This window comes from Papaver somniferum, chromosome 11, assembly GCF_003573695.1.
Source record: "Papaver somniferum cultivar HN1 chromosome 11, ASM357369v1, whole genome shotgun sequence".
Classification (NCBI taxonomy): Eukaryota; Viridiplantae; Streptophyta; class Magnoliopsida; order Ranunculales; family Papaveraceae; genus Papaver; species Papaver somniferum.
This window is the reverse complement of record NC_039368.1, coordinates 136,709,930-136,722,232: the sequence shown is the minus strand read 5'-3', so window position 1 is coordinate 136,722,232 and position 12,303 is coordinate 136,709,930. Positions and strand designations below refer to the sequence as shown.

The following is a 12,303-nucleotide window of genomic DNA, read 5'->3' as shown; positions in this document are numbered from 1 at the left end:
AAGCAGGGGAAGTCCACAGGGACAAGGAGGGAGCTGGTGTTGTTTTCTAAATCTTGATAGTGACAGTGACTAAAAGCACTAGGGCATTTGAATCCACCAAATAATCCTAAGCTAAGGCAATGCCTATTCAAATTATGTTCTTGTTCTTTTCCAGATAAAACTACAATGAATGATCTCTCAGTTAGTCTACCTAACTCACCCCTAGTATAAGCTGTCTTCTTACAGCACAACCTATCATAGGCTCATTTGGTTAAATTAGCTAACTGTCATTCCTTTATCAATTAAGCACATTTCTTCCTCCAGAGAGGTCTCAAATGGATGACTTATCAACCAACTTCACTAACTCACCCCTAGTATCAACTGTCTTCTTACAGTACAATTGATCATAGGCTAATTTGATCCATTAGCTAACTATCATTCCTAAAGCAATGAAGCACAACAAGAACAACAACATGAACATGAATTATCTTAACATATGATTATGGGTTTCATCAAAACCCTAGTTATTAAATTATAACATGATGAACACAATACTGAAAATAAACTACTACAACTTGGTGCACCGGCTACTCCGGGCATGCCCAAAATCAACACCCATGTCTTCAATTTATACATGCAAGCTTTTTCCCCAAAAAATCCCCAAACAGTAAAATTAGGGTTTACTAAAAAATCTAAAATCGACTCACCTAATCTCTGATGACACTCAAATACGTCGACCCATGCTTCCTTCTCGTCTGCTGATGCTACCCATGCCTTCGATTTATCCTCTAACCTAACCTATTTCATCAACTCCTAACCTAGGGTTCCTGAGAGATGAAACGATTAGGAGATGATAATATAAGTGGCTAGAAAGGTAGGTCTTGGTTGTTAGAAGTGATGATGGCTCGAGTGGTGGTGGTTGTGGCAGTTGAGGAAGGTGGAGGTGATGATGGTGGTGAGGCAGGGTAAGGTGGTGTTGCAGAGGGTGAGGGAGAAGATGGAGTCGATGGGGTTTGAGGAAGGGGTTGTTTGTTTTGCGGGTATAGGTATTTGGTTGTTTGGGTGTTGAGCAGGCTCATCAAATCTTGATGTTTCGCGAAGCTGAGCCGTGTGATGCGGAAATGATAGATCGATCTAACAGCGAGATGGAAGGGAGCGAGGAGCGACCGTTGGATGCTGAATTACAACGAAGCTGACGGCTCAAGATGGAGTTAGGTGCTGTAGTGTTAGACAGGAGCTTCAGACTTTGATGACTGGCGATGCTGCGACCGTAAGATGCTGAGATGATCCAATCTGACGGCTAGAAAGGGAAACGGGTATGGATATATGAAATGGATTTGGGTGAGGGTTTTGGGCCTTGGGTATGCCAAGCCCATATCTTCTTTAAGAACAATTCTTCCTCTTCAAGCCCACTTCTAGCCTTTTGGTCTTGTGCACAACATTCTTCGCGGCTTCCTTGTGTAATTCCTCCCGGCTTTTCACCGCTTTTCTGCTCTTTTCCGCTCCGCTATTCATCCAAACTTTATTTATTACCTAAAAATGCAAAATTAATTAATAAAAATATTTATTCTTGAAAACAAAGAAAATACATAATATGGGATAAAATGTAGAATTAATGCACAAAAGATGAGTTAAATGCCAAGAAAAATATATAGAAATATGCACTTTTTAGCACTCATCATTTTTCTGGATTCACCTTGATATTGAATTTCCGCATTTGCTCAAAGATTTCTAGCAAATCATCGACATGATCCTTCGCCTCTTTACTCTTAATTAACATGTCATCGACATAGACCTCTAATGTTTTATGTATCCACTTTTCAAATACCTTTTCCACCATTCTTTGATATGTCGCACCCGCATTCTTCAATTCAAATGGCATTTTTGTATAACAGTATAAACCTCTTGGTGCGAAGAAAGCAGTATGTTCTTGATCTTCTTCATCCAAAGGAATTTGATTATAACCTTTATATCCATCCAACATTGATACCCTATCATTTCCTGATGCTGATTCTACCATTTGAGGGATACCTGGTAAAGGAAAACTATCTTTCGGAAACACTTTATTTAAATCAGTGAAATCCATGCAGATCCGTATCCCCTTATTATTTTTTGGTACTACCACCATTTTGCTATCCATTCTGGATATTTCTCTTCCCTTATAATCCCTGCATCCAGCATCTTTTGTAACTCCGCTTATATTTGTGGATGATAATCAATCGCAATATTCCTTATTCTTTGCTTGAATGGTTTTACATTCTTTTTAATGTTCAATTTATGACATGCAACAGACGGATCTATTCCTGGCATTTCCTCCATACTCCATGCGAAGATATCAACATATTCTCGCAAGATATTTACCGTTTTTTCTTCTTCTTCTTTATCCATTTTAGTTCTTATTTTTAACATTTTCGGTTCTTCTTCTGATCCAACATTTATTTCTTTCGTTGGTTCCACTGCGGTAAAATTTTCTTTCGGTTCTCTCATTGGTGTTGGTTCTTTAATCTTCTTAATATGTGCACCCTCCTTCGCCGGTGCTTCACTTGGTATTCCTTTTCCCTCTTTCGCTCTGATCATGTATATCCGAAATTCATCCTCCTTTTTTAATTCTTTTGCTTTTCTCCAGCGATCCTTTCGCTTTTTTGCTTTCCCTTCATAATTTCTTACATCTATCTGATTGCAAATCTTCGCACTCGTTACATCTCCTTTGATTTCACCTATACCACTTGGGATTGGAAACCTGATACACTGATGTAATGTCGATGCTACAGCCTTTATCGCATGCACCCACGGTCTTCCCAACAACATGTTGAATGGTGATTCTATATCAATCACACACAATGTTATCTTTGTTACTACTTCTCCCAGTAATATTCACATCTCAATTTCTCCTTTTGGTTTTGTGATTGCTTTATTGAATCCATGAACATTGTAAGTTGGATGTGTCATCTCTGCATCCTCATATCCCATTTCTTTGAATGTGCGATAAAGTAAGACATACACTCCACTTCCTGTATCTATCAGTGTTCTATCTACCGCCCATATTTCTGAGTTCTTCTTCATTACAATGTTTTCTCCTCGTTCAGCTGTGACTGTAATTACCAACGGATCTGTTCTCTTTAAATTTTCTTCCGGAATTTCTTCTGCTGCAAATATAATCTTCACTTTTTCCCATTCTTTTAATGAAGATTCTCTTTCCATCGTTTCCACCTTCTTTCCTTCATAATTTCGCTTGTGAATTCTACCTGTTATTTATTCTTAAAAATCCGCATCAGAGATTGATGCTTTAGTTATGGAATTACATTGTATATATCTACCTCTTCCTTGTATTGTTACGATTCTTGCTTTCTCCATAGATTCTTTATTATTCTTCGTAGATCTATCTTTTGAAGACTTTGTAACTTGTTAACAGGATTTATCACCGAAAGCTGGTTCTGGCGCCAAAAATGTAGTTGCAAGAAAACCTACAACCACACTCCAATGTATCTAGATTATTACTCAAGTAATCATAATGAATTCTTTATTAACTTTCAAGGATTATAATTGGATACAATGGATAACAATGACTTTACTTACTCTCCAAACAAACTTTCTCTCTCCTAGTTTCTTGTTTAACACACAATAAAAGATCTCTCTCTTTCGTGATGACTTCCTTCCTTTATATAGTGATTCCTCATAGTGGATGACAGCTAAGAGATCCACAATTTTCGGAATCATTGTGCGATACATTCGCCCATTTACAATCACTCATTCTCGCACAAACTATATCTCGCATAGAACATCACACTTTACTCATGATTTTGCTAACATCATCCAATACGTCACTTCAACTCTGCCATGCGCGATAGTCCTCGCTTACATCAGATGATCCTTACTTCGCATGCTTATTAATATGTGCGATATTTTATTCCTATAAAACAAGTCTTAATTTAGACGTTCATCACCACAATCATGATTCCAAGTTTTTATAGTTGTTGCGATATTAGTGTTGTAATATTTTTTTTTTAGGAGAAAGGTTGAGATTATATAAAAAGAAAATGTAAAAAGGCTATAGCCCCCAGTTTTTATGTACAAACTTATTATTTTCTATCGATGATAACCTTCCAGTGAGTTATCAATTCACGGAATATGGTTCCAAAGAACCAATTTACTTTCCCTTTACCCCCATACAAAGATCAATAACTTGACTTCATTGATTGTCTCTTTTGCTGATTTGGGTCTTTTGTTAGCCATAGCCCGTCTGTTTCTCTCGTTCCAGAGAGCCCAGCAAATAACAAAGATTAACAGTGGCCAAAATTTTCTCCCTCTATTGCGGCCTCTTCTGTACTTCCAAGCTTGAAGCTGATTAGAGATTGAGCTTGCCTGTACCCATCTGATGTTATAACCCTCAATAAAATTGTTCCATATTTGATGAGAATATTCACAATGGAAAAGTAGATGGTTTACTGTTTCTTCATGAGAGTTACAGAGAGCACACATAGTGTTCTGAATTTGACCGCCCCTGTGGTTAAGGTTTTCGATGGTTGGGATTGAGTTTTGGGCAGCTGACCATCAGAAGAATTGAACTTTAGGTGGAACATGTTGAATCCAGATGCAGTCGTTTGGAACCAAATTGAGAGGAGATGGCAGTTGTTCCACCATCCAGTTGTTACATGCTTTGGCACTAAAACCACCAGGGAGGTTACATTTCACTGAGTCCTCATCTTCATCATCTAAAATCGGTGGATATCCCAACACTTCAAACATTTGCAGCATCTCTGGAATTTCATTTGACGTCAAGTTCCTTCTCCACTTTATGTTCCATGTACCATTTTCCACCAAATCTTTAATAAAGCCATTTTTCTGTTTTGATAATTTGAAAATGTTAGGAAAAGATAGCTTGAGAGCTTGAGTACCTCTCCATTTATCCCACCAGAACTTAACTGCATCCCCTTTAGTAACTGTTGTGGTGGATATAAAATTGGATGGAAGACGCATATTTGGACTTCTCTCTCACCTTTAACCTTCCACTATCTATTCTGGCAGGGCCGGCCCCATAGGGTAATCAGGGAAAGGCCCAGTTGGGGACACCAAAGTCCGGGGGCAGCAAAAGCCTGTTTTTACACTAAGGGGTATTCTTAGAAATGAAAGAATCTTAGGGACTAACTGAAGAACTATAAAAGTATTTGGGGCCAGGAGTTTAATTGATATTAATGTTTGGGAACTCATATTAATGATTCTTCTTTAAGCTTGTTAAATATTTTTTAATTTTTGGCATAGGTTTTTTTTTTTACTTTTCTCTTTTGGAGCCTAAAATTAAAGAAGAAAAGTGTTCCAGATAGCTATTTAAATTTCTTGTATTGTCTTAAATCATCGATAATTGAAAAATGTAACTTAATAACTCTTCTTCATTTTGCACTTTTTCTAATTCTAATACACATTTAAATAGAGAATAATTAGCGTTTATATTTTGGTCAGATGATGTTGTTTTTTTTTCTTTTGATCGATCTATGTTACCATGATTAATTCAAATTTCTTTTTTTTTTAAATTCTAACATTCAGAATTTATTTAGGACTTATTGGGGGTGTTTACTTACATATACATACCAACAATTGAGGCCGCTAAATTGTTCCAAATGCGGTTTAGACATTCATCACCACAATCATGATTCCAAGTTTTTATTGTTGTTGTGATATATATTAGTGTTGTAATACAGAAATGCGATTAAAATTGGATGGGATGCGCATATTTGGACTTCTCTCTCCCCTTTAACCTTCCACTATCTATTCGGGCGACATAATACGCTGTTGTTAACAAGTCCAAGGTAGTAGTAAATCACCGCAATAACGGAACTACGCAGATGCAACGATGTCATGTTAAGTAACGTAGTAGCCAGCCAAGTGTACAATTCCTCAAATCCAACTTGGATACGTTCTGCAACCGAAGCTAACATCAAAGATATTATTTATTTGTTTAAAATTGGTGTCTTGGTGATCGGGGAACAAAAATTCAGAAGCAAATGAGTGCATATAAAAATGTCGAACCGGCAGCAGCTCTGCAACAACACTTACTCATAAGCAAACGAGTTAAGTCAACATCGTCTAGGCAGTCTAGTCTGCTGGTTTCTCTCAGGACCAGATATACTATCGGCCAGCTGGCCCATCATTATGTAGAATCTGAAATGGTTATCCACTTGCTCTATCAAGTGAAATAATAATACCTCTCAAATTCAAAATTTCCCACTGCACCCCATTTACAAAGTAAAGCTTTTGTATCAATAATCACTGTGGCTTCTGTTCTTTTCTTCCAGACAGCCCAACTAACTGCAGATATAATTAAAGGCCATATCTCAAAAACAAAATACGTACAGTGTAATAGTAGCAATTACACGTAGCGTGTGACTCAACAATGACCACATACATAGCTAGAAAATACGACCTTTGAGTTTATGACTCAAATTCTTAGTGATGCCGATCCAAAAAGTAGGAATTACTTATAGGTACTAGTTTAGTGATACTAATTAGTGGCAGGTCCATCCACGAAAGCCCAGTAAACATAGATCCATAATTAAAAGAAAATATGAAACTGGACCTAATTTTTTAAGTCTAGGTCCTGTACACGTGCGCGGGATACATGAGACATATTATCATAATTCCCAAAACACTCTGTACTATATAAAAACGGATAGAGACGTTCGTTTCTTTTTCATTCTCTCAATTTATGTTTTCAGAGAAGAGCTCTGCAAGTGAAGATTATTTGAGGTCCTTGTTCGATTCGTGAGTTCGATTCATGAGTTTGAGCTCTGCAAGTGTAATCAGTAGGTGGATTTTTTGTTCTTACGATATTCATGCTTGATTTTTTAATTTTTTACTTCGATTTTGATAAAAAAATACTTCAAATCTAGATAGATAATCATGTTTTATGTTCATTTCATTAGTAGATCTGATATTTTAATTTCATTTTGTTGGTCTTTGATTTGTTTTTAGTTTGATTTTGTATATTAATCATCAATACGTATATGATGTACAGGTGGTTTTTGATGAAAATAGTTCAGATCTAGTTATAAAATCATGTTTTATATTCATTTCGTTAGTAGATCTGATATTTTAGTTTCATTTTGTTGGCTTTTGGTTTGGTTTCAATTTGCTTTTGTGTATTAACCATCGGTACGTATATGACGTACTGTTGGTCTGTGTTTACTATGCATCTATAGGTTTGGTTTCAGTTTTTTACAGTGTTTTTTTGGTATGAATTGACAGTACATATATCGCGTACTCTTCTGATTTTGTTTTATTCGAAGTTTTTCCAGTTTTTTTTGTTCGATCCATGAGTATGTATGTATAATACTGAAGTTTTGTCACCTTTTTTAGTCTTATCCGTCAGTACATATATGAAATACTGTAATATTTGTTTTGATCCTCCTATTTTTCATGGATCTATTACCTATTCTTGTCATGTAGTTGATTTGTTGTTCATGAATCTTCAGTACATATGTCGCATACTGATAGGAAATGCTATTTGGATGTGTTTTATCTCATTTTTTAGTCTTATCCGTTAGTACATATACAAAATACTATAATATCTGTTTCGATCATCTTATTTTTCATAGTTCTGTCACCTATTCTTGTTATGCAATTGAGTTTGGCCACTTCTTTGACATGAAGTTCAGTTTTTAGTTCATGACTCCGCAGTACGTATATGTCAAACTGATATAAACTTCTTCTAATTCTGTTTTATTCACAATTTTGCTACTTCTTTTGGTTTGATCCATGAGTACGTATGTGAGATACTAAAATATGTGCTTTGATTCGGTTATATTCATGGATTCATCACTTCTTGACATGCAGTTGAGTTTTTAGTTTATGAATCTGCAGTACGTATATGACGTACTGATAGAAACTTCTTTTGATTCTGTTTTGTTCATAGTTTTGCCACTTTTTTTTTGTTCGACACATGAGTACGTATGCGAAATACTGAAATAGATGGTAGCTTTGTTGATGTGTTTTAATATTGTTATATTCTGATCACATTTACAGGTTCCATTTGTCCAACGGATACACACTCTATATGTAAGCAGTGTGGCAGATATATACTCAGATTTGTAAATAGTGCAGCAGATGTGTACTCAGATTTGTAACACAAATTTTAAGCATGGTGGCAGATATGTACTCAAATTTGTAAGCAGTGTGGCAGATATGTACTCAAATTTGTAACACAAATGTAGCAGATATGTACTCAAATTTGTGGTATTTTATATGTTTTAATTAAATTTGGACCTCCCGATAAATAAAATCTCGATTTAGTAGAAGTATGTTATTTCACACATATTTAACCAGTAGGGTATATTAGTCATTTCCATGTTTTCAAAAAGCTTTGGACCCTATGATAAGAATAAAATCCGGTTGGACCCTACTATAAATAACCTTATGGGCTTAGGACCAAACAAGAAATTTTCCATCCAAAAATATGCATGTGGTCATGCGTCTCTAGCTGTCTTGCATATGGTCCAAAATTTGAATTGAACTAATTCTGCAATGAGGCCTGGCCCGTCGTATATACTTAGCTCAAAATTTTCCAAAACTTCTTTGTAGGAGTAATACGGCCACCCATAATATCTACTGTCTTCAAAGTTGTCGAGGGTTACATTGTTCTTCCCCAACTCAAAGAGGAGGATATCTACAACATTCTGAATAACGTAGTCTTGAATCCTTCTCAAAATGCACATTGCACAAGGACCAGAATTGATTCGAAGTATCGAACATTTGAGCAACCCAGAATCTTTATGAGGGGATGCCTTAGAAGCAAACGGAAATTGAATAGCGAAAGGAGTTTTCCAAAAGTAATTCTCTCACCATTCATTAAGATGAATTTGCAGTTAGGACTTGAAATCAGGGAATGCTGCATCCATATGGTTGCTTGGGAGATTTCACATTCGTTAACCTCAAATTCTTGATACCCAAACCATCTAGGTCCTTGTGTATACTGACTTCATTCCGAGCTACAAGATGATGGTTTTTGTTTTCCTCACCTCATCCCATAATAAGATGTTAAGTCATGGTAATGCAGCCAAAACTACTGTATCAAACTTTCCTTCGATCTTTTGGCCACAATGTTCCACTTGTTGGTGGATCTGTACGGTTCACCTAAAGGAAGACCAAGATACTGTTTTAGGTAGGACTTGAGTTTCGCATTCCCAAGAAACGGAAACATTACCTACAAAAATTTTACTGATTCTCTTACAGTATTCACCCTTCCCGCAGATAAGAATTGTACCTACTAGTTTCTCCGGCAGGAATGGAAATTTTCAGTGACAGGATGTTTTCAGTTTGAGCGTGCAGCTGATAATACAAGTACGGGCAATATAAAATTATACTACTTTGCTTATTACAGGAGGAAAAGGACCCTACAACAGAAGGGAGCTGTCAGTAAACCTAGCTCCCTAACTTGAACACATAAGATAGTTAGCAGTAAATCACAACAAAGCTGAACCAGCAATGATAACTTTTAACGAATTTCCAAATAGACATTTGGATATTAATATTATTTTACAGAAGAAGACATCCTGCAAAAACGATAGGAGAAAACACCAAACCAAACTACTTAATTTCGCAAGGGAAGTCCTTGCATCTTTTGCAAGTATTGCTTCTCATCTGTCTAATGTTTGTTGCAGGTTCTAGTAAAAGTTCACAGTGTCACCTACTAAGTTTTAATAAAACAGCATTTTGATACTTAATGAAGCTGTAGGAACTGCTCTTAGCTTATCCTTAAATTGCTCAACTTGTCTCACTCTAGATTTATCAGGCAAGTCAACTGTAGAACGAAAGAAATTAACAACTTTCTCCAAAACCTTTGCATTTCTCAACAAAAAACTCAGAAGTTTGAGTTCAGCATCACATCCTTCCGCTTCTTCCATCTCGACATACTTGAGATGAGACAGCATTCCCGGCAATGACAATCCTGTTTCCCAGTCATCTCCAACGCCCGTTAAAGTTGACTATATCCAAACAATCACAACAACCGATAGGTCAATGATTATAGTTCAACTTTAAATTTGCAATTAAGATGTTACACAAAAATAAATGTCGCCAGATGAGATAGATGAAAAAATAACATAGATATTTTATTTGAACTGTTGGAACGACATTGCAGGCCAAAAAATAAAAAAGAACTTGGTTGGATGTTACCTGCTTGGATTCAAGAAAAAGTCTAGTTATATTAGGAGAAATGCTGAGTAAGTATGCTAATGCCCGCAAAGAACCTCTTGTAAGCCACATTAGCAGCGACAAATCTTGCAAATTATATAAGTGAAGTTGTTGGCAGCTTAATAAGTCAGGAGCTTGTGAGAGAACCTTGAGAAACAAAAAGAAAAAAATCAATTAGTATAGCCGCTGCAATCTCGCTAACTATAGTAAACCAAGATTACTTAAAACAGCACTAATGAAAGTTATATAAACAATCTCATCTAATGAGTTCAGAATAAATACGACTTTTGTTAACCCTCGATATATAAATCTTTCTTCCTTATCCTAAAATGGAGAAAGAAACACAAAAAGAAATATCTTGATAACCAAGAAGCATCAACATCAATATCATAAAATCTAAGGACCTCTTGTAAGTAATGAAAGTTGGTCTGCTTAAAAGCAGCAACAGCCTTGCTCTTCTATTACAATTGACCAGCCCGTAAAACATACTTAAACCATTTGTACATATATATACATATATATTAAGATGCTTGACTAAATAAGAGAGGAAGCACCTATACCTCAAGGAAACCAGGTGATAGCCCCATGTCTCTCACCATCGAAACCGCTCCTAAGTATTTCAACATACGTTTAGCATACACAGCTTTCTCCTTTGAAGGAAGATTTTCATATGTTTCTGCACTCTCATCTTGTTTTTGTGCATTGAGTCTCACCTGAAAACTTACCCCAGACAGTGGAGAAGAGATTTCTAGAGAATAATCTGGTGTCAAGAAGAAACTGCAAAAGAAGTCTTCCAGATTCGGAGCACATAACTTGATAATGTTTGTCACATTATCATTTTCCGGCAAAAGATGTTTATGCGAACGAGTGTATGAAAACTTCTCAAGGCTGAGAGAATCAACAGTAAAATTCCTATGGTTATCCGTTTGTACATCAGAACCAATTGTGTTTAACGTTTCAAGAACCGGACAACTTGAAAAGAATCTTTTAGATAATTCTAGATTGGAGATTGAGAATCCATACATGGTCAGTTCTTTAAGCTGAGGTAAATTAATTGATCTTGGCAGAGTAATATCTACATATCTAGCAGGATGGAACCCTTGTATCTCCAGCTTTCTCAGGGACTCTCAATTAAGAAGACGGTGAGGAATTTCATATGCTGAATTATGCAATTGCTCGATGATTATGCTTATTTCTTGAACACCATATCTGACGGCACTAAGGCTCCGTCTATTAACATTCATTATCACCGTATTATCAAATAAAGAGTCATCCCAATCCACACTAAACTTCTGAATATCGGTTTTATCGCGGTGCGAATACCATATAAACAAATTCTATGAACCCCTTAGTATTTTCATTCGAAAACGAACTCCTAATGGATTTTAGAAAAGGTAAAGATTTCCAGATATGAATCCACCTTTTCGACAAAACACTAGTTTGGACTGCATACTTAGTATCAATGAAAGACAGGATGTAATGAATTAGTTCATCTGGTAACCTACTAATTCTATCTTCCCCATCAGAATATGGTGCATTCCTTGTTTCTTCCATACTTTAACCTAATATGATAATCTAAGAAAACCCCCAAAATTTGTTGTTCAAAACCCTAAATTGCACTCTGAGCAGAAGCAAAATCCCTAAATTTCAATATTTCAAATCAGTGTTCTTCGTGGTTGAAAAAACCCAAAAGTAAAAAAAAAAATGGAAAAGAGAGTACCTTTGAGCGTAGAAATTGTTGATGATGAGTATATCTGTTGATGATAATTGAAAACCCTAAACTCCCAAGTTGCGATGAATCACTATTTCAATCTGAGCAAAAAAGAAATTCCCCCAATCTGAAGGAATTCATGGAATGTCAAATGTGTGAAAAACTTGAACCTTACAAAGATTAATGGGAAAATAGACCAGACCAAACCCATTGAGCTTGCCGAAATTTCTCAGAATCCCATTATACGGTAAAATGGTAACCTTGACTTTCTTTTACTGCCATTGATGAGTTAGAACTTGTTTGTTTGCAGCTGACTCGGCGTCTGAATCTGAGTCAACTCCTGACTCGGACCGAGTCAACAGTCAGACATTTTGTTTTCCATTTTGAGTCAGATCTGACTCGACCTCTGACTCAGACATAACCCCTGACTC

At 36.2% G+C, this 12,303-nt stretch overlaps 1 protein-coding gene across 1 annotated transcript; it reads right to left on the bottom strand.

The window, feature by feature from the left end:
• Window positions 1–9,445: 9,445 nt before the first annotated feature.
• Window positions 9,446–12,076, bottom strand: LOC113321521. The gene is made up of 4 exons (XM_026569430.1): window positions 11,882–12,076; window positions 10,722–11,801; window positions 10,144–10,308; window positions 9,446–9,953 (listed from the first exon to the last, which is right to left on the bottom strand). The coding sequence occupies exons 2-4, from the start codon at window positions 11,184–11,186 to the stop codon at window positions 9,666–9,668; spliced, it is 918 nt and encodes a 305-aa protein (XP_026425215.1). The 5' UTR covers window positions 11,187–11,801; window positions 11,882–12,076; the 3' UTR covers window positions 9,446–9,665.
• Window positions 12,077–12,303: the final 227 nt, after the last annotated feature.